The sequence below is a fragment of the Panthera onca genome, chromosome B3 (assembly GCF_046562875.1).
Source record: "Panthera onca isolate mPanOnc1 chromosome B3, mPanOnc1 haplotype 2, whole genome shotgun sequence".
Classification (NCBI taxonomy): domain Eukaryota; kingdom Metazoa; phylum Chordata; class Mammalia; order Carnivora; family Felidae; genus Panthera; species Panthera onca.
Window position 1 is genome coordinate 48,969,807 of NC_138344.1, and position 25,774 is coordinate 48,995,580.

Here is a 25,774-nt window from a genome sequence, read left to right on the forward strand (position 1 = left end):
TGATGTTTATGGCTTTATGTTGATAAACTTGAAAACTTGAGTGTTTGTGTTCTTTTGTTTTTGTTTTTGGCTGTCTTATGTAAAAGGGCATGTAGGGATGGCATTGATTATTCTAAATCATATTTACTAGAAAATCTATTCTAAAATTTTTAATATTTACGTTTTTCTTTTTAAAATAGTATTTTCATCCCAGCCTAGCGATGACGAATCAAGTAGCGATGAGACCAGTCATCAGCCTAGTCCTGCCTTTAGACGACGCCGTGTTAGGAAGAAGACTGTTTCTAGTTCTGACTCTGAAGAACGGCTACTCCCCGAACAAGAAACCGAACCCTCTAAGGAGTTGCATAAACGCCAGTTCAGCAGTGGTCTCAATAAATGTGTTATACTTGCTCTGGTGATTGCAATCAGCATGGGATTTGGACATTTCTATGGTAAGTATTTGAAAATTGGTTATATAAAAATTGATGGTCTAGTGTATGGACCCTTACTAAGAGTGAGGAATTCTGGGATCTGTTTTCAGTGTCCTCATTAAATATATAACCTTGCAAAGCTTGCCATCTGTTTGAGCCTCAGTTTTCTCATTTGGAAAATGGGGATAGTGCTGCCTATCTCACAAAGCTGTTTTTCACTGAAGTTTGGTGGTATTTATTTAAGAAATGTAGCATCCATGGTTTTTTTTTTTCTTTAAAGAAAAAGATTAAAAATCTGAAGTGCTTACCACAAGGGACATCATTTTAATTTAGAATCACAAACTAGCTTTAATTGTGGTTTTATTTGGAAGATTATTTAAATCTCAGTTGAAATGGTTATATTGGAAATGTCATAATAATTGGTGCTCATTATTTTTCCCCTCAGGTTTTATGCAAACATTATATTTTGTGACATTTGTTGCTGCTTCCATGATCCATATGAATTGAGAATTTATTTTTTATAATTTATTATTATACTTTTCTCATTGTTGTTCTTGTTAGTGTTTATGTATATTGATCATCTTTAATGCAAAGCCCTTAAAAGTGTTTTGGATGAAAAGAGGAGGGAATTCCATATGGTCTTATTTTTCATTTGGGAGCCTAACTGTTGAATCTTAGTAAATGTGATTGTTTCTACAAAGATAAGACTGAGAACTGAGCATTCACACTCTTTGCTGTATTAGAATTTTGAAAAAAACACATGAAGCAAATGTTTTAGGTCTTGTCACTTTTACAGATTTCAATTTGCCTTACATGAACTTCTGAGTTTTGCTGATATGATCCACAGTTTAACTTTTGGAATATTCCTGTTTTGCTAGTTCCTTTCAACAATGTGTACCTTAATGCAAAATGTACCATATGTTAATTTTTGGAAAAGATACATTATTCAACACAGTGTAATGTTAGAATAAATAAGACAGTCAATACTTGTTTAAAGTCAGAGTCAATAAAATGTGTTTCTTCTTGTCTAACTTTATATTAAAAAATTAACATTTAGACTCCTGGTGGATATCTGCTTGAATTTAGTACTGAGATACTGTAGTTTGTATCCTCCCTTGAAGTTTGTTGTAATGAGATTTGACTTGAAATATATGCTTAATTTTGTTATTTTCTAGCTGGAACAAATGTATGAATGTTTTTTTTGAGTATGATTTCTTTCCCCACAGGTAAACATGGAGGTAACAAAGGAGAAGGTCTTCTCTTAATCTTTTTTTTCTTACTAAAAAAATTGGACAGTGATTTAATGTTAATCCAAATTGCATTAAAACCCCACCAGTTGCATGACCTTTAAGTATTTAGTGGAAAGAATAACTTAGAAAGGAGTGCTTTCAAAATTAAGAAACTACTGCTCTGTTTAAAATTTTGGTTACTTGTAAATTTTACTTTAATGATTATATTTAATAAAACATTTTCTTATACTTTTTAAAAGCATCTTTTTGGAATATGAAAGGCCTGGGTAATATGAAATAGGTCTCCATCGTGATGAGACTAGCTCGGTGAACATATAAAAACTTCTCTGACAATTTTTCAAGGTCACTATTTAAAGGACATCACAGTTTTTTTCTTAATTCTGGCACTTATCTCAACACTTTAAGAGCTCTTTTGAGTTGATTTCAGAGCCAGTTTGAATTTCTCATGCACCATGAAATTAGTCATTGCATTCCATAATCTATCATTTGGTTACTAACTATGTAACAAAACATCCCATTAAGTGAATCACTCCGAACATTCACCAAGCTTGGCTCTGTATGAGCTTGGAGAATCAGACCTTTCCTAGAAGGAAAGGAAAACTAGCAGGAGTGAGGATAGTAAAACAATGTACTACAGATAATATGGTACTGCTTTAGGTTCTGAAAGTGCTTACAAAAGTTAAAAAAATTTTTCATGTTTGAAGCACCTGTCTTCCTTACTCTTTTTATACATGTCGGCTATCCATATTCTAAATCAACAGTGGAGTTCAGTTGATTCGATTTTCTCATGGAGTTGCTTTAAGTATTGATAGGCTACCCTGCTCTTCAGACATTGTAACAGAATATAACTAAGTACTAAGTTGTGTGGCACAGACAAGAATTATAGCTCAAAGGCTATACTTCCTGAGTCATCCTGGAGGTACTAGGATTTGAGCCGGGTCTGGTCTTATGCTTATGCTAGGTAGAAGGAAAGTGGAATGTTGCAGCAACGGAGAACATGATAATCTGAATGTAAACTTTGCTGGGTTTGGGAGCAGTGAGAAGACTGGCTGGACTATAGCAGAGGAGGTAAATCAGGCTACATTAAGACAGATGTCCAACGCATGCTGTGTAATAGTACTGCAAATTCAGATCTCAACACATAGTTTTAGGTTATTTTCCAAGGGGGTGAAGGAATTCATCCTGTCAGCAGTTTGAAAACAAAGAGGTTTTCTGTTATTTGGGAACTACAAATGAATTTTCAACATTTAAAAAATCTGAAATTCTTTTGAGTAATATTGAAACAAATTTACCATGCTTTTATAAGTTGGAAAATTAAAAGAGAGGAAGTGAACCCTAACAGAAGAATATCAGAGCTGGTAACAGTTGTTTATGATTTGGCAAAAGTTTTCTCTTTACTATTTCTCAAGATTATTGAAGAAATCAAAGGTTATTTTTTTTTTTTTAGCAGTAGGGGAAGAAGTAGTAAACTATCATTACATCTTTCATTCCAAATTCTGTGATGTCTTTACATAATAGAATTCCACTGTAGATGTTAATGTCATGGTTGCCAAATGCCTTTTGCCTTATTTTTTTAACGTTTACTTTATTTTGAGAGAGAGAGAGCGTGCACTTGCACGCATGAGCTGGGGAGGGGCAGAGAGAGGAGAGAGAATCCCAACAGGCTCCATGCTGTCAGCGCAGAGCCCGACATGGGGCTCAATCCCACAAACCGTGAGATCATCACCTGAGCTGAAATCAGGAGCTGGATGCTTAACTGACTGAGCCACCCAGGCACCCCTTTTTGCCTTATTTTTGACTTAGTGTTTTATTTTGTTTTTTTCTCTCTCATGCATGAGGAATGTAGCAGCATGTGAACAGCATGTCTTGGCAAATTAACATTTTGGTTTTTAGGGTGAAAACTTAGAGACTCCTAGTTGGTTTAAGATTTTTCACTGTTGGGATGGGGATGGTGGCACTCTAGCACAGACCTAACTAATGCAGAATTTTTAAGAGATTTGGCTGTGAGAAGGGTAGGTAATCACAGCCAATTATTTTCCTTGCTATACCTTTTGGGCTGTGTTACATCATTTAGGCAAAATGTAGTGAGAAAAAATAGACCTTATTTTTCCTTATTGATTATATCCTGTGAATGGATTTCATGGTTTGTTTGTTTCCCTGTTGAAGACAACATTTTTTTATACCTCAGCCATCTCTCAAAAACAACAAACTTGAGTGCCCTTGTTATGGTAGACCGGCTTGTTTTAATCAAAAGGATAGTGAACTGCTTAAGTATCTGTGGATGTGTGCTAAATTAAAAAAAAAAATGCATTAACCTACTTGGCCTGATTTATATTAACATTTATCTACCACCATTTGATGAATGACATCATGAGATTTTACTTATTCATTTTTCAGGCACAATTCAGATTCAGAAGCGTCAACAGTTAGTCAGAAAGATACATGAAGATGAATTGAATGATATGAAGGATTATCTTTCCCAATGTCAACAGGAACAAGAATCTTTTATAGATTATAAGGTAGGTACTACTAACAAACTTTATAAAAAAGACTTGTTAGCCAATAATTATTGTGCTGTTCAGATACAAGTACAAAGAAGATTATTAGTGAGTAAATATAATATTGTAATTGTAGATTACTTACTGTGTCCTAGTCACTGCTGTGAGTACCTCACATACAGTATTACTCTTATTGCTCACCACAGCTCTGTGAATTAAGCAAGTATTAACTTCATTTCATAGATGGGAAAGAGGTTCAAAAAAGCTAACTTTTCCAAGGCTAGCAACTGGCAGAGCTGAATTTATCTGACACCAAAGATGTTATTTCTGATTATTATAATTAACATTTTTAATTGATATATATATAGAAAACATTGTTATTATTAGCATTATTTTTATAGAACTGAACAAAACATTTCCAGTCAGTGAGAAAGAGGAGTTTGTAGCCTCTCTCTAAGTCTTTCCTTCATCAAGGGAAATGAAGTAATCAGCCAGTCCTTTTTTTTCTTTGGTTTCTTGTTGGATCGGATGGAAGAGCGAGCATGGTCTACTTCCCACCTAAAACTTACCTACCATCCAGCAGCTCTTTTAATACCTGTGTGGGTATGAGGACCAGCGAGATAGCTGGTCTCCTATCTGGTTCATCCATAAGAAGGGCATAGGGCTTGCAGAACTCAGGGTAGAAAAGTAAACTCTTGCTTTTTTCTCCCATTCCTTTAAATTTCCTTCAGTTGATGTGTGTATCCCTTATAGGGTCACATTACATTTCCTTAAAAGAATCCCACTTGACATCTGAATTCTTTCAGGCAGGGACTACTCAAGTTATTTGTTAATAGTGTAGTTTTTCCTACCTGGATCAAAGGATGTTGTAAAAAGAGTAGCCATTTTCTTCTTTACCATCATGGTTTCTGGTTCCATAGGATGATGTTGACTTTTAGGAGACTGACCCTGCATAGATCTTCACTGAGTCAGTTCTTGCAGATCTCTTATCTCCAGCTGTTAAATGTGGCTTTGAAGATCTTCATGGGAGACCTGCCCCTGGATTTGCTTATCAGGCACTTAATTCAAGACTATGGAGTTTACTGAATGCAGAATATACCCTGCATTCTGTGGCCCCTTATGCTTTTGCATTTAAAGATAATGCTACGTTACTCTGTACTACCCTGTGGTCCACTTCCATTGCATACATGAAACTTGTTTTCTCTCTCATTTGGAGAGCAGATAAAATGATTATAATGAAATTTTAAATTTTAATTTGTTCTTTGAAGACAGTGAACCATCCATTTCAGATGGTTATCTTTCAAGTGGAAATACTGTCATTCTCTTTATTTAATTTTTTTATTAAAAATTTTTTTTTAAACATTTATTCATTTTTGAGAGACAGAGAGTGACAGAGTGTGAGTGGGACAGAGAGATAAGGGAGACACAGAATTCGAAGCAGGCTCCAGGCTCTGAGCTATCAACACAGAGTCCGATGCGGGGCTCAAACCCATGGACTGTGAGATCATGACCTGAGCTGAAGTCGGACCCTTAACCGACTGAGCCACCCAGGCACCCCAATATTGTCATTCTCTCTCTCTCTCTCTCTCTTTATAAAAAAATTTTTTTAATGTTTATTTATTTTTTTGAGAGAGAGTGCGAGCAGGGGAGGGGCAGAGAGAGACAGGGAGACACAGAATCCAAAGCAGGCTCCAGGCTCTGAGCTGTCAGCACAGAGCCCAATGTGGGGCTTGAACTCACAAGCTGTGAGATCATGACCTGAGCCGAAGTCAGACACCCAACCGACTGAGCCACCCAGATGCCCCCTGTCATTCTCTTAAAGGACTTTTTTTTTGTTTCTTGTATATCAGATTTTTTTTTTTTTGTCTGATTCAAATGAATAACCATAATGTCTGTGGTAAGTTAAGTAAAATTTAAGTGTCATTTGCTGATTTATACATAAGATACTCTAACTGATTAGATAATGCTATAACAATTAACTTGTTTAAGCATATTGTTTAGTTTCTTGCTGTTTTGGTGAAAGTTTATTACTAGTAACATCTTGAAAGAAAGATCATTCAAGGCTACTTTGAAATGCAGCAGAACTCTGTAAACCTAATTGAACATGGTTTTTTTTTTCTCTATCAAGGATGCTGACTTCTAGCTATAATTTTATTTTTATAAAAAATTATCTTCACTTAAGGGTCCGAGAAGCCTCTAGTCCTGCCTAAATTCTCTTTAGGAGACTTCTCAGGAGAGATTAGAGTCCTGTAGTCAAAAGATAGAAGACCTGTCTCCTTTTCTTCTAACTTGTAAGTGGACCTAGAAACCATTAAGGCTTTAATATGATTATGGGAAATAGTAATCACTAATAAACACTAATCAGAAGTACTCCTAGTTCTATTTTAGAAATCTTACTAGGGATAAACTAGGCTATAGCTAATTTTTTTCCAGTCTTTAAATTCTTCCAACATGCTGTGTTGTTGTTGTTGTTGTTTATTTATTTTTAATGAAACATTTCATTTTATATATATTTTTTAAGTAGGCTCTACACCCCTGGGGCACCTGGGTGGCTCAGTCAGTTGAGCTTCTGACTTCGGCTCAGGTCATGATCTCATGGTCCATGAGTTCAAGGCCCCTGTCGGGCTCTTTGCTGACAGCTCGGAGCCTGGAGCCTGCGTCAGATTCTGTGTCTCCCTCTCTCTCTGACCCTTCCCCATTCATGCTCTCTCTCTCTCTGTCTCAAAACTAAATAAACATTAAAAAAAATTTTTTTAAAGTAGGCTCTACACCCCAGCATGGAGCCCAGTGTGAAGCTTGAACTCATGATTCCAAGATCAAGACCTGAGCTGAGATCAAGGATTGGTCACTTGCATACTGAACCACCCAGGGGCCCCAGCTATGTTATTATTTTGATGTAGCTCTGTGCTGTGCATTTTCTTCCATATGAACCTTCTTATTTTTACATCTTGAAATACATACATATACACTACAAATACATATACTGCATAAAGGGTAGTCTGCAGAAATAGACACGTGGGGCTCCTGGCTGGCTCAGTCGGTAGAGTGATCTCGGTTCTTGGATCTTGATCTTGGTTGTGAGTTTGAGCCCCACATTGGGTGTGGAGATTACTTAAAAATAAAATCTTAAAAAAAATAGATACTAAAAATTTATGAGTATTGGTTATATATGATTTCATCTTACAGATTTAAATTGAGCTTTTAAATAAGGCATTTGACATTTTTCTTTCTTCTCTTTCAAAAAAATTTAGTCATTGAAGGAAAACCTTGCAAGATGTTGGGCCCTTACTGAAGAAGAGAAGATGGCCTTTGAAACTCAGAAAAAGAACCTTGATACAGAAAATCAGTATTTAAGAATATCTCTGGAGAAGGAAGAAGAAGCCTTATCTTCATTACAGGAAGAGTTAAGGAAACTAAGAGAACAGATTAGGCTATTGGAAGATAAAGGGACAGGTACTGAATTAGTTACAGAAAATCAGAAACTTAAGCAGCATCTGGAAGAAGAAAAGCTGAAGACACACAGCTTCCTTAATCAAAGGGAGACTCTTTTAGCAGAAGCAAAGATGCTAAGGAAGGAACTGGAGAGAGAACGACTGATAACCATGGCTTTAAAGGTGGAACTCCAGCAGTTAAGCTCTAGTGAATCATATGGCAACCCAGACTCTCCGAATGTATTGACTGAAAAAAAGGAAATAGAAGTCTTACGGGAAAGACTCACTGAGCTGGAGCAGAAGCTAAACTTTGAACAGCAGCGTTCTGATTTGTGGGAAAGGCTGTATATTGAGGCAAAAGATCAAAATGTAAAACAAGAAACTGATGGAAAAAAGAAAGGGAGCAGAGGAAACCACAGGGCTAAAAATAAGTCAAAGGAAACATTTTTGGGTTCAGTTAAGGAAACATTTGATGCCATGAAGAATTCTACCAAGGAGTTTGTGAGACATCATAAAGAAAAAATTAAACAAGCTAAAGAAGCTGTGAAAGAAAACCTGAAAAAGTTTTCAGATTCAGTTAAATCCACTTTCAGGCATTTCAAAGATACCACCAAGAATATCTTTGATGAAAAGGGCAATAAAAGATTTGGTGCAACAAAAGAAGAAGCAGCTAAAAAACCGACAGTCTTTAGTGAATATTTACACCCACAGTATAAGTCACGTACACAAAACCAGAATAATAGAGGCCCTACTATGCAAAGAGAGGGAAGGAAAGAAAAGCCAATTCACTTTGAAGAATTTAGAAAAAATACAAAATCACAGAAATGCAGTTCTGAGCATGACTGTAGTGCAAATTTTGATTCTTTCAGAAAGTCTTGCTCTGGTGTATTTGAATGTGCTCAACAGGAATCCATTAACCTTTTTAATATGAAAGTGTTGAATCCTGTAAGGATAGATGAATTTAGACAGTTAATTGAAAGGTATTTATTAGAAAAACTGGATAGTTTTCATCACTGGAAAGAACTTGATCAGTTCATCAATAAGTTTTTCCTAAATGGTGTCTTTATACATGATCAGAAGCTCTTCACAGACTTTGTTAATGATGTTAAAGATTATCTTAAAGACATGAAGGAATATCAAGTAGATAATGATGGAGTGTTTGAGAAGTTGGATGGACATATATATAGACACTTCTTTGGTCACACTCTTTCCCCTCCATATGGACCCAGGTCGGTTTACATAGCACCATGTTATTATAATAGTTTTTAACATTTATAGATTGGGTAGCATTTTTATCATTTTAACATCTTGGAATGTTACTATCCATAAAGTACTTTTTGTAAAGAAAAAAAAGTGTTATTTGTAAAAGTACTTTATTGCTAGAGAATTTAGAATAAATTAAATGGAAAGATAAAATTTTATTAGCTATTATAAACTGAAAATTTCATATGATCACTTTGACTCGAGCAAATGGTTTAATTTCTGCCTTAAAAATATGTTAAGGAAAAAAGATCCTATTTTAGCCTATCTTGTTTCTTTTCATTATAGTTTATATGAAAAGGTAATTAAGTGAAATTATTTTCCTTTAATCTTTTATTTTTTTACTCACTTTGGGTGAGTAAATTCAGATTTCACTCTGAAATTGGAAGAACTCGTGTGTAACAGTTTGCATTGACCCACTTACTTATCTAATTCCACTTACCAACTAAATTATGATACTTAATAGTTAGTACAAAATTATCTTTGATAAAGGTAGAGGCAAACTTAGCAAGCTACAGGTTATAATATGTATGGCTTATATGCATAATTTCTAAATAAAACTATTCATTGCTTATTAGCTTTATATTCTGTAACCTGAAACTCACCTAATCTTCAAATGTTAGCTTTATTTTTTTATCTTTAAGATAGTTATATATAATCTTTCTGAATAAATGTAATGTGTCTATAAAATAATGAGACTGATTCTGGTATCTTTAGTCATTAAATATCTAGTGCCTAAATGAGCCAAACAGTGTGAGGCTGCCCTGATGAAACATGAAAAACTCTTGCCATCAAGGAGCTCACAAGCTTTTGGAGAGTTAGGTAAATATAAGAAATAAAGTGAGGAATGGAGATATTGTATGTGGTGGCCTCAACCTGGAGATGTTTTGGGAGGCTTCATGAGTGAGGTGGTCTTTGAACTGAACTTCTTTAAACTGGTTTTTGAAGGAGAAATGAGAATTTGTCAAGCAGATAGAGTAGGACATTCTATTCAAAGAGAACTTCATTTGCACACATTTGGAGATGTGAAGACATGTCCTTTTAAGGAGGCAAGGTAGTGCTGGGGTATGAAAAGATAACAGATCTTTTGTGAAGATCAGAAGGACTTCATTTTATGCTAAAAGACTTGTTGCTTCATTGCATTTTGGATCATTGGCAATAGCCTGGAGGATTAGTTGGAAAGAGTGAAGCTGGTAGGTGGTCTTTGAAAAAGTACAGACATGAGCTGATGATTAACTAGGTTAATAGTATGAGTGGGAGAGAGACAGATTTGAATAATATATAAGAAGAAAAATTGGTGCTATTTCTTGTGAAAGAGAAGTAGAAAATAACATTTCTTCCAGATTTCTGGGTTGGATCACTAGTTGGATAGTGGCATCACTAAGGTAAGGGATGCAAGGGCATTTTGAGTAAGGGGAATTGGAATTGAGAATTGGGCTTGGAGGTACCTATTGACAGTCACATGGAAAAAATTAGTTAGCCATTAGATACATGACTCTAGTCCAAATTCTGTGTGCATATAGATAGTCTAGGCTGGGGGTGTTTATCAGATTCTTGGGGAACACTAACACGTAAGGGGTTGTGGAGAATGAAGGCTGAGAAGACCATAGAATAGCATCATGAAAATTGAAAGATCATCTCAAGTGAAAGGAATATACAAACGTGTGTCAAATGCTTTAAACATTAAACAAAAGAGACTGGATTTCTTGGTTGGGGAATTGGGTGGCCATGAATGGCATTATGGACTGTTTTAGTGAGGTAGTGAAGAAGCCTGATTCTTTAGTGAAGAAGCCTGATTATGGAGTTTGAGGAAAACAGTAAATACAGACCTTTGTTTATGAACCTTAGCTGTGGCTGTAAAGAGGAAAAAAAAAAAAAAAGACTTTCTTTTGTTTGTAAGAAATGTATACATATTCCTGCTGAGGGGTGAAGCCAATGGGGAGGGATTGGTTTTGCAGGAGAGGAAAAATAATGGAAACACATCTCATTATTTTATTGTCACATTTCTATTTATTTGTTGAGTATTTCCCCTTTGTTGCCACTACAGTTATGTTTGTCTATTTTTTCTGTCTGTAGGATAAAAGTATAATACTGAATCTTTTTGGTATGGTTGTATTAGGATTATACTTCAGGTTAATTTAACATCCTTTTTCAGAGTGTTCAGATAATTAATGGAGAAAAACATTAAAATTGTTTCTTGTTTAAATTTAACTCTAACATAGATGAAAAATGTGTTTACTGCTTTCAGTCGACCAGATAAAAAGCAACGTATGGTAAATATTGAAAACTCCAGGCATCGAAAACAAGAGCAGAAGCACCCTCAGCCACAACCTTATAAAAGGGAAGGTAAATGGCATAAATATGGTCGCACTAATGGAAGACACATGGCAAATCTTGAAATAGAATTGGGGCAGTTACCTTTTGACCCTAAATATTGATTGTCATGATTAAGTTAAATTAGAAAATGGTAACAGAAACATGGATGGTATCTACAATGTTTGGTATTGAAACTAAAATGAAATTATCAAGATAATGTCTTTCTGTCATTTCTAAGTATCAGTTTGATGACTTTACATTATTACTCAGAAGCATCAAGCAAAAGCTTACTAACGCATTTTCCTGTAGTTTAGTTTTGCTGAAATTTTTTTGGCACTGGAAATGTTCAACTGTAGTTTCAAGGAAGCCAGGCATGCAACAGATTTTGTGCATGAAATGAGTCTTCCTTTCAGTGTATGAGCTTAAAGCAAGCTCAAATCCTATGACAAAGTGTAATTAACACTGATATTTGTGTTAAATTTGCAGTAGAGCTTGAAAAAGTACCTTGTGACGGAATTTCATCTTTAACACTTTATAATCTTACACTTGCTTCTTGTCTTTTTGTGGGTTCAAGAGCCCGTTGACTTGTGAAGAATTTGCTGCCTTATGAGCTTGCTGACTTGTTCTTTTGTGAAATTTCTTGCACATCTGAATATTGTGGAAGAAACAATAAAACTACACCATGAGGAAAACTAAAGGTCTTTATTTAAAATCTGGCATTTGTATTAATATATGATTTTATACTTTGTGATATTTTTCATACATTTCCTCAGTAGTGTTATTTGGTAAATCAGTTCAGTGGTGTTTTGCTAGTTCATAAATTTTACCCAGTATTTACAGGAGTGTTTATGCAGCATCTGAATATTTCTACCCAGCAATGTCTGTTTCTCTAGAAAAGATTTAAACACAGTTGAGAATTTCAGCTTCTGTTGAGTTTCCTTTTTAATTTCCGTTCATAGACATATATGTGACTTCCAGTTCGACCTTCTGGCAAGTGAGTGTGGAAGAACACAGCAGTTCTCTCGTAGCTGCTTGAAATTAGGAAAGCACTTATTTCCTAGAAGTAAATAAACGTTTAAGTAAATAAAGGCTACATTTTGCTGAGCACTGTTTCAAGAATTTTAGAATGACCTCATTTGCGTCTCTACCACTTTTTTCTTAATAAAACAATATAGTTCCTCAATAAAAGAATTAACTTGTTAAGTAACATATGTATCTTGATAGTTACAGAACTGGGACGGATTTTGACCAGGGAAAAGACGAATTACAAAATATGGGGGATGGTGGGGTGCCTGCATGGCTCAGTTGATTGAGTGTCATGATCTCACGGTTTGAGTTTGAGCCCCTCATCAGCTTGCTGCTGTCAGTGCAAAGCCCACTTCACATCCTTTGTCCCCCTCTGTTTGCCCCTCCTCTGCTCATGCTCTCTCAAAAATAAGTAAAACATTTAAAAAAATATATGGGTATTGGAAGGGACCTTAAAAAAGTTATGTTGTCTATTTACTTGAGTGCTAAACTTGAGGCGAAATATAAATAGTAAGTTTTCCCTTTTTTCATGTTTCCTTACCTCCTCTAAAATGCTGAAGATGATCAAGTGACTTGGCAGTGTTGAATCATTGTGAAACTCTCTATAAAGCCAGTTTAAGGGATTTAGATAAAATATATCTGCTTCATCAAGATACTGACTTTTTCCAGTCAGGTCTGGGGGACATTGGAGAAATCTCATTGGAAGTGGGTAGTGGACATGGCTGTGAAGAGAAAGTTAAGTTAAAAGTTACAAGAAGTAATAAAAAATTTTTTTTTCAAAGTACTCTTAAAATCCATCATGTTCACATAAGAAAATGTGAAATCTGAATCTTAAATGGGTTCCATTTGAGGTGAAGAAGCAAGCCTTTAATGTAGTTTTCTCAGAGATGGACAATATGATTCTTACACCATGTTGCTTGTTGCCGCAGCAGCATAAGCTTCAAGTCCAAACTAAAGCATGAAACGTCACTTCAAGGTGGGATAGTAAGTAGTGTGGGAGACTCCATCTTCTGTAACAGTCTGCTCTTGCAAGAATGGAAGGGGCCTTTGGGACCAGGTAGGTTACTTGTTAATAAGAGTAATTCCCCATAGGCTTAATTGGCAAGGTAGAAAATTTCATGAACCACAAAGGATTCTCGCTTTCTTCCCTTTCTGCTCTGAAAGGGGATGGGTCACATCCTTTAAATAAGTTTTTTCCTGTGTGGTTTTTGTTTTTTGTTTGTTTTAGATATATTTAAATAAGCTTTAGTAACCGAGCAACATATGTTCACTGATTAAAATCCAAATAAGTAATGGTTTTATTGTGGCATAGAAAGACTAGAGTGCATGTAAAAAAGATGGATTGATGAATTAGGACAAGTTAAGCCAGTTGCTTGCACTATGCAAAAGCCATGTTTATAACTTAGCCTCAGGAAAAATAACTATGTGATAGAGGTTTTTGTTATCTATGAAATGCATACAAGTAAATTTACACAAGACCTAACACTTCATGGACTTTTATAATTTAGGAGATGAAAATCTTGCTTCAGGGAGAAAATAGAAACACCTGAGAAAAAGTTGCCAGCCTTCTACTCCAAAGTAGGCATTAGACATTTTTTGCTCCATTGTGCAGTTTGAAAAATGTAAGATAAGAACTTGGTGAACTATTCAAAGCCTAAGACATCAACTGCTACAACCATGTATGAAAAGCATCTTGGTGCCTTTACAATTCCTGTTGTCTGCAGCATTACTGCTATCATGAGCATGGAGAGATAGTGAATGTCCCACTCTCAGCTCTGGTCTTTTTTATATAGTAGGTGAGCCTCAAGTTGAAGGGATACTTGGGGTCTTAAATCAAACTGGTGGCTTTTGCTAGCCAATCCCAACTTTCCAAATTGTGTATCAATGATCCGGCATTGATGATTCAGTTAAGCAGAGTATTGCAAAAGTGTTAAGTTACCTTAAAATGATATCAGCTTTGATATTTAGTTGACTATGCACATGGAAAATTAACTTCAGATTGTTTAAAGCCAGGTTAAGTAGGTGTATAACTTTTTAAAAGAAAGCAGTTTACTCTTGTACCATTATTGGGCATTTGGTAATGAATGCAGCTTAGAACAGAAGCATAGGACCAAATGGATATCTTTTAAACTGTCCTGCAAAATTAAGGCAATTTTAGTGTTATATTTCTCAGAAACACTTAATTCAAGCATTAGGATATCATCTAACTGAATTAACTAATTTTTATAGGTGAGACAACTGATATGAAAAGAGATCACTTGATCAGTGGTCAGTTAATTTAAACTCAGGAATCTGAGGAATTTAAGTAGTCAGTTTCATTTTCTTAATAGCATATAGTGGAACAATTTGTATTACCTATAATAAGGAGTAGAGTGGCAAGGCATCATTATAAACACTGAGGCTGAAGATATATTGGGATTATTGTAACAGAGTTCTTGAATATGAGTCATGACATCAAGAGTACCTCGTTGATGAACTAAACCAGTATAGAAGGCGAGGAGCATATTTGATAAAAACAGGAAACTGAGTGCTGGTTTCTTCCACGTTTTGAGGTGGTTTAGTGAGTACCCTGTATGAAGATAGACATGTTGAACCATAATACTGGCACTCTTGTTTTAGGATAGCTAAGCAAATGTTAACTGCAGATATGTTTGTAATCTTTAATGGAAGTAGCACAAACTGTAATGCTGTCATAGACAAACAAGAAATAAGCAATAGGTGATCTTTATAATTTCTCTAAACCATTCACTATCATTGTCCTCTGGTCTTGACCTTTTTCTAGAAAAAATGATAGTGGAAAAAGTATGGCTAGGGAGTCCAACAGACCCAGATTTGAATTCTAACGCTGGCACAAGTTGCTTTCCTTTGCTGAGCATTAGGTTTCCCATCTGCAAATGGGATAACAGTAACTTTTCCAAGTATTAGAAAAATGTATGTCCTGTGCTTGTCATGGTACATAGTAGTTTGTTTACCTATCTCTTCTCTTTCATCTCCCAAGCACTAGCATTGGATTGCATACATATAGTCTCAGTAATTCTGGACGAAGACCAGCAGAGTATCCTCTTAGAAAAATAAACTACCGGGGAGATTTTCAGTAGTTCCTATATGTTTGGTTGGCATGGATGGATATCGTTCTCTGAAAGAACTATGTCTTCTTTTGCTACAATGTTGGGCAATTTGGAGATGCTGAACACTTTTGCCATTTGTAAAATAACTCTTGCATGTGGCAAAAAAACCCAAGCAGAACAGAGTAAATGAAAAGTAAAAGTCCCCTATAGTCTTGCTCCCCAGTAATAATCATTGATAATGAGCACATTAGGATCTGATGAAAATACCATAAAAGAACAGGCCTTTCCACTGGGAAAGAAAAAGCTTTCTTGCCATTTTGCTCATTCTCCATCCACATGTACTGTCTCCTGGAATTAGATCATTGTTCTTTTGGAATTTGGGTACCCAGAATCTAGTCTGTGGCTTGCCTGAAATTTTAGCACTAATTCCCACTGGGGCCAAGGCACTGTTTTCCATGATTATCACCTAATTGACTGTTATCAGCTGTTTTAGCTTGGCTCAGTCACTAAAAACAATTGAACATGAATAAAATTAATTTTGAACTATTCCCATTTAAGGACATTAACATAAGGTTGGCCTAGGAGGGATTGTTTCAAAAACAGGAGTAAATTAAGATCTGTATTTCACTTGAATCACATCTAGTACTTGACACTAACTGAAGACACTCATTCTTGCAAGTTACCATTGTTGCAGATTAAGAAAACTGTTAACATTCAGTTTAGGAAAAACTGAAGACACCTTTCATTGTACACTTAAATGTTAATTAGATATGGGGCCTTAACAGCTTTTCTTTTATCTGTATTCGTTGCTTTGAAGATTATAGATAACATAATGCATATAAACAATATAATTGAAAATACAGCTATTGAAAATAATAATGAAAATAACTTCATCTATTCCAAGACATTTGATACCTGCCACTTACTTGATAGCTGAATCAAATTTGTGCAAGAAATCTTAGATACCCAATTTTGTTCCTCGAGGAAATGTTTTAGATAACATTACCTGTAGTTCAGTCTATTCATCAGTTGGAGTATCACAGATCCCTCTCACCTAGTGCCTCAGATTACAAAAAGCTATCAAGTCTATCCTGGCAAGGTACTTTAGAAGACAGCTTGCCCTCAGGAATATTCAAATAAAGTATAACTTGGGCATCTGGGAAGTGGTACACTAGTTAACAATTTGTTCATTCACTAAATGTTCCTTAAAGTTTTTCAGAAACTGGCATTAGGGAGACAATGTTATGAGTGACTGATACAAAACTGGAGTACATGGTGGTGAATGTTGTAAAAATGGCATTTGAGGTAGAATGCTGGAAGAAAATGTGCTTGTATTTCCAGCTTATTCAGTAAGGAGAGGAGTCTTAAGTTAGGTAATGCTTCTATTTCTTTGTGGTGATTTTAGGGTGGATTCTTTCAGAGAGAATTCAGTCTCCATATTATTTGTGGAAATAATACATAGAAAATGCTGGGAAGAGAAGGAAAGAACGAACAGTTGAACAGACTTGAATTTGAATACTGAGGGTTTTCAAACTGACATTGAACATTTCCAAGGGGATTTCTGAAACTGGAGTTGTTAAAGGGAGAGTCTGAAATACAGTATAGCTACAGTGCTAGTCTGTGCCACAGGAGAAGCTTAGGATCCATGGTTTTCTTACAGGGAAGTACTATGGTTTCTTCACCATTTTAAAGAGGCAATTAACAAGATCCTAGTAACTGCTGCCCAGTAAGTTTACATAATTGTATGTACAAATAATATGGAGATGCGGCTCTCATTGAAAGGATCCACCCTAAAATGAACTAGCTTCTGAAAGGAATAATCCTCACAATGTAATGTAAGCATTACCTAACCTGAAATGTGAGACCTCTCTCCCAATTACTGAAGATTCTGGGAGCTTTCTGTCTGTTCTATAAACCACTTACAGAAATCTGTCAGCCTGGCATGTAATTTCTATGAGAATAAAGACGTGGTAAGAACCCAGTGACTACTTGTCAGGATACAGATTCCTTCACTTCACATACAGTAGTCCTCCCTTCTCTGCAGGGGATACATTACAGGACCCCCACTGGATGCCTAAAACTGCTGATAGTTGAGAACCCTATACTCTTCCTATACCTACATACCTATGATGATGTTTAACGTACAAATTAGGCATGGTAAGAAGTTAACAATAACTAATACTAAACAATTATAACAGTATGCTATAATAAAAGTTGTATGAACGTGGTCTCAAAATTTATTCTATGTAGCCATCCTCTTTGTGATGATGTGAGATGATAAAATGCCTATGTGATGAGATGAAGTCTGGTGAATGACACAGGCATTGTGACGTAGCATTAGGCTACTACTGACCTCAGGATGGTCAGAAAGGAGATCATGTACTTCTGAACCACAGTTTACTGCAGGTAACTGATATTGTGGAAAGTGAGCCATGAATCGAGGCAGGCCTACCATAAATTCTAACTCAGTGCTAAATAACATCCCAGAATATTTAATTTTCTTCTGTTATCTATGCCAACAAAGGTACATAAAAAAGGGCATACAGGAAGTTTTTGTAAGAATTTATAAGAAAGTGAAAATTCTCTCTGGGAAATGGGGCTACATTATTCAGAGGGTGACAACTATAGGGTTTTGTCTTTTTGTACCATGAGTATATTTTTATAATACACACACTGGTTCTTATCCAATCACTATCAGACTATTGTTAAACCATTATGTCCCAGTTGACCACTCTCCAGAATAAAATCTAAAAACTTGAATATGCAAAGAAGGCCCTGCATGAGTTGGTTCCTTTTTTACTCAGCCATATCTTCTAATCATCACATGATTTATCTTGATATACACAATTACTTTTTAAGTTTTGGATACTTAATGTTACAATCTGTATTCTTAAGCAGTAACTGATGAGTTCCTTCTTCCCAAGGTAAGGTTCATTGTAATGGAGAGGATGAGAAAGTAAGGGGCTGTATATTCCTGATCCCATCAAACACATCCTGGTTTTGGCAAGTTGTAATAGAAAACCCAATCTAAAAGCCCAAGAAAAAGGTCTCCACCAGGTTCTACCAACCAGAGGTGTTCTCTCTGTTGAACTTTTCATTTTGAAATACTCTAGGAAAGCTGTTAGGTTAACTTAAATTCAGTGTTTACATGAGAAAAAGGGTGGTTTAATTCTGTAATGTAACATACAGGAGAATGGGCCTGGGGAAGAGAGGCTTTATTTTTATTTGAAAGGAGACTTTATTAAGAATAAGAGTAATAAGAATATTGGGCACAGAGGGTGGTATCGGGAAGAATTTTGTTTTCCTACTTTGCTGAGGAAATAAAGCTATTTTCATCTTCATAGCGAGAAGTCCTAAATAATGCCAAAAACAAAGATGTTTAAAGGCATTATGAGCATTTTATTTAAAGAGATGAATATCAGACCACCTAAAAGAGTTTAAGTGATTCTGAGAAGGGGAACTGGGAGGGTGGGAAGGGTACCATTGTTTTTTAAAACAAACTTAGGGAATGGCTTTTGAAACAACAGGCATGTGCAATTTTGACAAAAATAGTATATGGAGAAACAAAGTGGCCTAATCGGAGACCAGCAAGTTTGCATTGGCCACTTTGGTAGAAACAAATTAAGCAGATACCCAATGTAGAATTAGTAGCAGGTGTTTGGAACCTCATCAGCACAAATGACAGAGGTTCAACTAAAAATTTCAATGTTACTAGACCAATGGCACCTGTCTTACAGATGAGGAAACTGACATAGGTTAGATCACTAAGGATAAGAGCCAAATATAGAAGATATGTTTTCCAGAGTTAGGTCCTATTTTGAATAGTACTCAGGGAAATTCAAATTAGGCAAGAGAAATTATTGGAGATTGAAAAATGGCTGCAGTTTTTCCTCTTCATGTGTCCAGTCCCTACCTGAGCCTGAAGTTTATCTCTCCTCTCGAATCTGGCCTGGCTTTGCGACTTGCTTTGACCAAAAGAATGTGGTAGAATGGACAGTGTGCCAACTACAGACATAATAAGTGAAGTTTTAAGCCACTAAAAGGTGGCTGTTACATAGCAATTGATGATAGAGTTGTGTTTATATAAAAATCAGGTTAAAAGAGGTCACAAAAGAACAAAAACTGAGATTTGAGATATAATAAAACTCAAAATTTCATGACACAGACTGGACCATTTAAAACAACTCCAAAGAGAACTACTGCCTGCTACTGTTCCTGAACATCCAAAGATTAATGTCTGTTGGTTCACTACGGACTTTAGTGGGAATACAAGTCTCCTAGGAATTAGAATCTTTAGGTCTAATTCAAGGACTGTAGATACATGTGTCCACAGGAAAAGATCACATTCTCTGAGAAGATGAGGGGTTTTGCTAGTTCCTGGTCCTTTAGGGATCCTTCTGAGTGGACACAGGATGGCACAAAGGCTGATTATCGTTCATTAGAAGGGGATCTCTTCAACCCTCATCAGCATTTTATCTCAATCTCTGGGACTGGAAATGTCACCAGGAACCTGCCATTTAAACAATTCATTGTTTTGGACTGGGAATGAGGATTCACACAACTCCGTCTTTCTCTAAAACATTCTCTAAAGACAGAAGGCACAGAAGTGGAATGCTGGAAAAACTCAAATTATACAAATGGAATGAAACCAAATTCCTAAATTAGCCAAACAACACCACACACAAATATTTGTCCTCCAGTATGGCAATATACCTGGGCAAAAACCAAGCAATTTATAACTTTAACTCCAATTCACATCATTGTAAAGCAAAAATTTAAATCTGAATAGTGGTTCATAAACAGATTTGCTCTGGTGAATGGCCCCAGTATTCTTAAGACTTGCCAAATAGCTGTTCTGTTTGATGCCTATATTTTTGTGCCTGCATTTTTATATGACGTAAGACTATAGAGACACAAATGACCTTTGGTTTCAGTACTTCAGATGTATCAAATATTTAGATTGTGTGTGTGTGTCTATCAACTGAAGACGGTACATCTGAGATCTGTAGGAGATGATGTATACTTGGTCAAAGGTGGCTGCTTAACCTTGGGTGGTTTGCTGTTTTTTGGTTTTGTTTTGTTTTTTAAGTAAAAAGTTTGATGCCATTGACTACCTAGTTTTTCCCAGCCTCCAGTCTCAGTTGATTACTTATTTCTTCCCTCCCTAGTTCAGTGATTTTTTTTTTTTTTTTTTTTAGTGATTATTTGAAAGAAGCCAACAGTCATTTATTCTGAATTAAACTTGCAGTTAGTAATTTCAATTTCAGTTTTTCCAAACCAACCAATGTAAAAATTCACATTTTCCAGAGTTGAGGAATAGAAGACTTTGTACAAGTCATATGTAAAAACAAAAATTACTGCAAAGACCTAGTGGAAAAATGGAGAAAAGGTCAAAAATAAAATCAGAGGTATGCATCACTTTAAAAATTGCATAGGCATTAGAGTGAGTCTTAAAGGGGTAGATGTGTACAAAGAAACATTAAAAAGTAGTTTCAACAGCTATAAATATATTTTTCATTTATGGAATGAAGAATTTCATAGTCTAATCATAAACTTAAAGTGCTAAATAGACCTATTCCATTACTTTATAGGGAAAGATTTCTAACAGCCAGAAATATTACCACCCAAAGGTTTTGGATATTAAATCCTGTTTTTATTTCACATTACAGGACACAGGAAAAAGTAGGCTGCAAAAGGAATACTGCAGTAATATAATTTGTAATTAGGAATTTCTCATTTAGCTTAGTTAAAAACTATTTTCGTGTTTTATGGAAAATTTATTGTCTTAACTATTTCTATATAAATACAACTTTTTCTATATTAAATAAAAATACTTACCACAGAACACCATGCAAAATGGTAAAACTGGATAGATAAACCTGAATTCTTTGTGGGTCAACATGCTATAATAAAAACAGATATTAAGAGAAAATAGTGTTTTCTCATATTACATGACAGTTTGAGAAATAAATATATTTAAAATGAAATATAGTTAACATCTGTTTTTCTAAATACTGAGACTGAATTTCATGCTTCAGGAAGCGGTCTCTTTTTTAGTTATGAGATGATGTGTTAAAAGTAATCCTAACATTTGATGTCAATGTGAAATTCTAAAGTACAATTACATTCTAAAAAATATTTCTATTACTAATCCAACTAAGTCCTATTACTCAAATTTGGAATAAAGATATATACATTTTCATTGAAAAATATAATTTCTCTGGTCCTTCAGTACTTAAAATTTTGGTAGTTTCAGTTTTTAGAAGCAAATAAAATGTTTTCAACTTCTTAAAAATTGATTGTAATCCTTGACAAGTGAACTAAAGATATCAGAAGTATTCATTCTGAGCATCAGCATAATTATTATCTTTTCTGTCTGCTAAGTAATATCATTAACAAATCATAAGAGTTAATACATCTCCAGAAGACAGTTTACTTTTTGAAGAATTTAGTTAATTTCTTGGTAGCATTAAAAAAGTCTAATTATTTGGACAAATAGAATCTTACCTGTAAACTAGCAGTGTCCACAGTACAGTTACCAAAAGTATTCGGTACCTCTTTGGGGCCAGAAAGCAGCCATGAATAAAGAATGGTAAGTGAGTACCCAAAACAGCTGGAAATCCTTGACTGAAGTACCAATGCCATGGATGAGAACCATAAAATGTTCCCAAATTCTGTAGCACGTTAAATTTCAAAAAATTATATTGAACCAGGGTCCACTGGGATAGTTGATGGAAAAAGAAATAGAATTGTATTAGTGCCAGGTATGAATCTTTGGCATTAGAGAATTTGGCAGAATCTTGACATTAAATCAGGAATGAAGTTAAAAAAAAAAAAAAAGATGATAGTTTATATTAATAATTTTGACTAATGACCACATGAAATCATTCTTTATTCATTTTTTTTAAATTCCAAGTTTTAATGTGTTCTTTTGATTTATAAGCTAGTTTCTGCAGTTTAAGAAAGCATGATTAAATGTTGATGTGTATTTTGATAATATAAGTTTTACATGCAATAATAGATAAAGATCCTCAAAAATAGTTTTTATATGAGTATGTGTGTTACTGATATTCAAAACTTTAGTACCTTATGACATCACACATTATTAAGATAAAGCTTTGAAAACATTACCATTTGAATTAAAGCACAAAGAAGATAGTAACATCAACAACAGCAGTTAACAGTAAGTGGTCATTTCTCCCAGGCACTGTTGTAAGTAAGTAAGCCTTTACATGCAGTATCTCATTTAACTCTTCAGCCTTATGAGACAGATACCACAGTTATTTCCAGATAGGGAACGTACATATATGGCAAGAAAAGTACATAACTTATCCAAGGTCACATAGGTAATAATGAGGGCACTAGCTTTCAAACTGTGGCTGTTTGATTCCAGAGCCCCTAAGTGCCTTAAAATCAGGGAACTTAAAACAACCAAAGGCCATTATCAACAGTCATGACATTAAAATGTCAAACAAAATGCTTGAAGAATAGGGAGTATTTGGCTTAATTTGGAATTCTGAATGATTAACTTGGGGGCAATTAAAATCATTTAAAAAGTTAAACTTTATTGTTAACAAACCTGACTTAATTGTACAAACTTGACAAAAATGTCATAAAATAGACTCCTTTTAACTTCAACTAGGAATACAAAATTATGTTTTATAGAAAGCACAGCAAATTGAATGAAAGGTATATGCCAATAGCTTTTTTTTAATGTATCCCATAAAATTTTAAAAAAGTGATTTGCCTGTGTTCCCAAATATTCACAGATTAAGAAGTCAGGTTGAGTTTTTAGTGTAATAAATGGTTAAATTAAAAATAGCTGTTAGTTTAATATGTTTTTACTTACTTGACCAAAAAAAACCCGATCAATTATCAGAGACAAACTTAAAGTGATAAATCTGGAAAACAAAACAGAAGAGTGATTAATATTCTGAACCTACTGAAAATCCAATGTTGGCATATGGCTTCGCAAATACTTGGCATCAAAAGTCACTTTAAAAATGCTTTACAATTTTGCCAACTGAATGTGGATTTACACATGTTGAAAGATCTTCCACTGACAGTGGCTGTATTTAAGGAAAGTTTCTAAATTAATAAACACTGTATTATCTATTGCTGTACAAAATTACCCCACAACCTGGCAACTTAAAACTATGAATATTTATTATCTTACAGTATTGTGGGTCAAGAATCCAAGTGGAGCTTAGCTGGTGTCTCTGAGTCAGAGCCTTTCATGAACTGTCAAAATGTTGGCTGGGGCTACAGTTTCATCTGAAAGCTTCACTGGTCCTGGTGGGGAAATTTGCTTCCACACTCTCTCACATGGCTGTCGAGATCAGGGATCAGTCTCCCACATGTGACCTTTTTCTTAAGACTACCTCCTGACATGGAGATCGGCAGCTCAGGGTGAGCCAGCCAAGACAGAGTAAGGTGGGCACCAACCTGGATGCCACAGTCCTTTTATAACCCAATGTTGGAAGTGTCATCCCTTCTGCCACATTTCTACTTGTCAGAATGGAGTCAAAATGTCCAGCACATGCTCAAAGGAAGGGAATTACACAAGTACATGAATATCAAGGGCATGGGATCAATGGGGGCCATCTCAGAGGCTGCCTACCATAAACATATACACAGAAAAGTACACTATGAATATAAGCTTTCATGAATCATCACTATATTAACACAGCTGTGTAACTGTCATATAGATTACAGGATATGGAGCATTAGAAGCACTTCAAAAGGCTTCTTCATCTTTCCAACCAATCTCTACTCTCTTCCCAAGGGTAACCACTATCCTGACTTCTGATAGTGTAGATGTTTTGCCTTTTATTGAGTTTTACAAAAATGAAATCACACTGTATGTACTATGTCCAGTTTCCTTCGATCATTATGTTTATGAGATTAAGCCACAGTTTTTTGTATATTTCAGTAGCTCATTCATTTACAATACTATATAGTATTCCACTGAATACGAATAACATACCACAATGTATGTATTCTGTTGATGAACACTATGCTTCCCTTTTTTAACTATTATGAACAGTGCTATGAATGTTCTTTTATGCAACTTTTGTTTCCCATATACATTTCTGCTGAGTATATACTTAGGATTGAAATTACTGGACCCTAGGGTTTAGGTGCAATCAGCCTTAATAAATTCTTACAGTTTTCCAAAGTGGTTGTATCAATTTATATTCCCACAGGAATATGTAAGGGCTCTGTATCTTTTTAGGCCATTTGGGTAGATGTACCCTAGCATGTCATGATGGTTTTAATTTACATTTCTTTGATGACTAATGAGGTGAGTATCTTTATACTTCTTGGCCACTTAAATTTTTTTTTTTTTTTTTAATATATGAAATTTACTGTCAAATTGGTTTCCATACAACACCCAGTGCTCATCCCAAAAGGTTCCCTCCTCAATACCCATCACCCACCCTGCCCTCCCTCCCACCCTGCCCTCCCTCCCACCCCCCATCAACCCTCAGTTTGTTCTCAGTTTTTAACAGTCTCTTATGCTTTGGCTCTCTCCCACTCTGACCTCTTTTTTTTTTTTTTTTTTTTTTTTTTCCCTTCCCCTCCCCCATGGGTTTCTGTTATGTTTCTCAGGATCCACATAAGAGTGAAACCATATGGTATCTGTCTTTCTCTGTATGGCTTATTTCATTTAGCATCACACTCTCCAGTTCCATCCATGTTGCTACAAAAGGCCATATTTCATTTTTTCTCATTGCCACGTAGTATTCCATTGTGTATATAAACCACAATTTCTTTATCCATTCATCAGTTGATGGACATTTAGGCTCTTTCCATAATTTGGCTATTGTTGAGAGTGCCGCTATAAACATTGGGGTACAGGTGCCCCTATGCATCAGTACTCCTGTATCCCTTGGATAAATTCCTAGCAGTGCTATTGCTGGGTCATAGGGTAGGTCTATTTTTAATTTTCTGAGGAACCTCCACACTGCTTTCCAGAGCGGCTGCACCAATTTGCATTCCCACCAACAGTGCAAGAGGGTTCCTGTTTCTCCACATCCTCTCCAGCATCTATAGTCTCCTGATTTCTTCATTTTGGCCACTCTGACTGGCGTGAGGTGGTATCTGAGTGTGGTTTTGATTTGTATTTCCCTGATAAGGAGCGACGTTGAACATCTTTTCATGTGCCTGTTTTGGCCACTTAAATTTTATCGTTTGAAGTTCAGGTCTTTTAATCAATTTTCTATTGCTGCCTTGCAGATTTTTACAAGTTCTGTATATAATTGATTGGAATTTTTTTCTTGGTGATGTTTTTTGTATTGCATATATCTTCTGGTCTGCGGCTTGCTTTTTCACTCTCAGTGGTGAATCTGATGAACAAAAGTCTTAAATATTAATGTATTCAAATGTATTTATCTTCTCCTTTATAGTTAATACTTAACTATATTCTATTTAGGAAATCTTTGCCTGCCTCAAGTTCATGGAGATATTCTATTATATCCTGAAGAAGTGCTACTCTCTTACCTTTATGTTAAG

At 35.3% G+C, this 25,774-nt stretch overlaps 2 protein-coding genes across 6 annotated transcripts in view; one reads left to right on the forward strand and one right to left on the reverse strand.

Moving 5' to 3' along the window:
• CCPG1 (cell cycle progression 1) overlaps positions 1-12,269 on the forward strand; it is a 42,321-nt gene extending 30,052 nt beyond the window's left edge. For 3 of the 5 annotated variants that reach the window (XM_060618459.3, XM_060618463.3, XM_060618460.3), the window contains 4 exons: positions 180-431; positions 4,058-4,179; positions 7,410-8,818; positions 11,098-12,269. In XM_060618459.3, the coding sequence (XP_060474442.3) occupies positions 180-431; positions 4,058-4,179; positions 7,410-8,818; positions 11,098-11,287 (1,973 nt within the window). In that variant the 3' untranslated portion in view covers positions 11,288-12,269. The remainder of the gene's footprint in view (positions 1-179; positions 432-4,057; positions 4,180-7,409; positions 8,819-11,097) is intronic. The other 2 variants (XR_013556294.2, XM_060618462.3) reach the window with 2 other exon arrangements.
• PIGB (phosphatidylinositol glycan anchor biosynthesis class B) overlaps positions 11,849-25,774 on the reverse strand; it is a 40,499-nt gene continuing 26,573 nt past the window's right edge. The window contains exons 7-12 of the mRNA XM_081795870.1: positions 23,109-23,160; positions 21,767-21,978; positions 21,098-21,162; positions 14,547-14,760; positions 12,733-12,913; positions 11,849-12,222 (exon numbers count right to left, since the gene is read on the reverse strand). Coding sequence (XP_081651996.1) covers positions 12,085-12,222; positions 12,733-12,913; positions 14,547-14,760; positions 21,098-21,162; positions 21,767-21,978; positions 23,109-23,160 — 862 coding nt within the window. The 3' untranslated portion in view covers positions 11,849-12,084. The remainder of the gene's footprint in view (positions 12,223-12,732; positions 12,914-14,546; positions 14,761-21,097; positions 21,163-21,766; positions 21,979-23,108; positions 23,161-25,774) is intronic.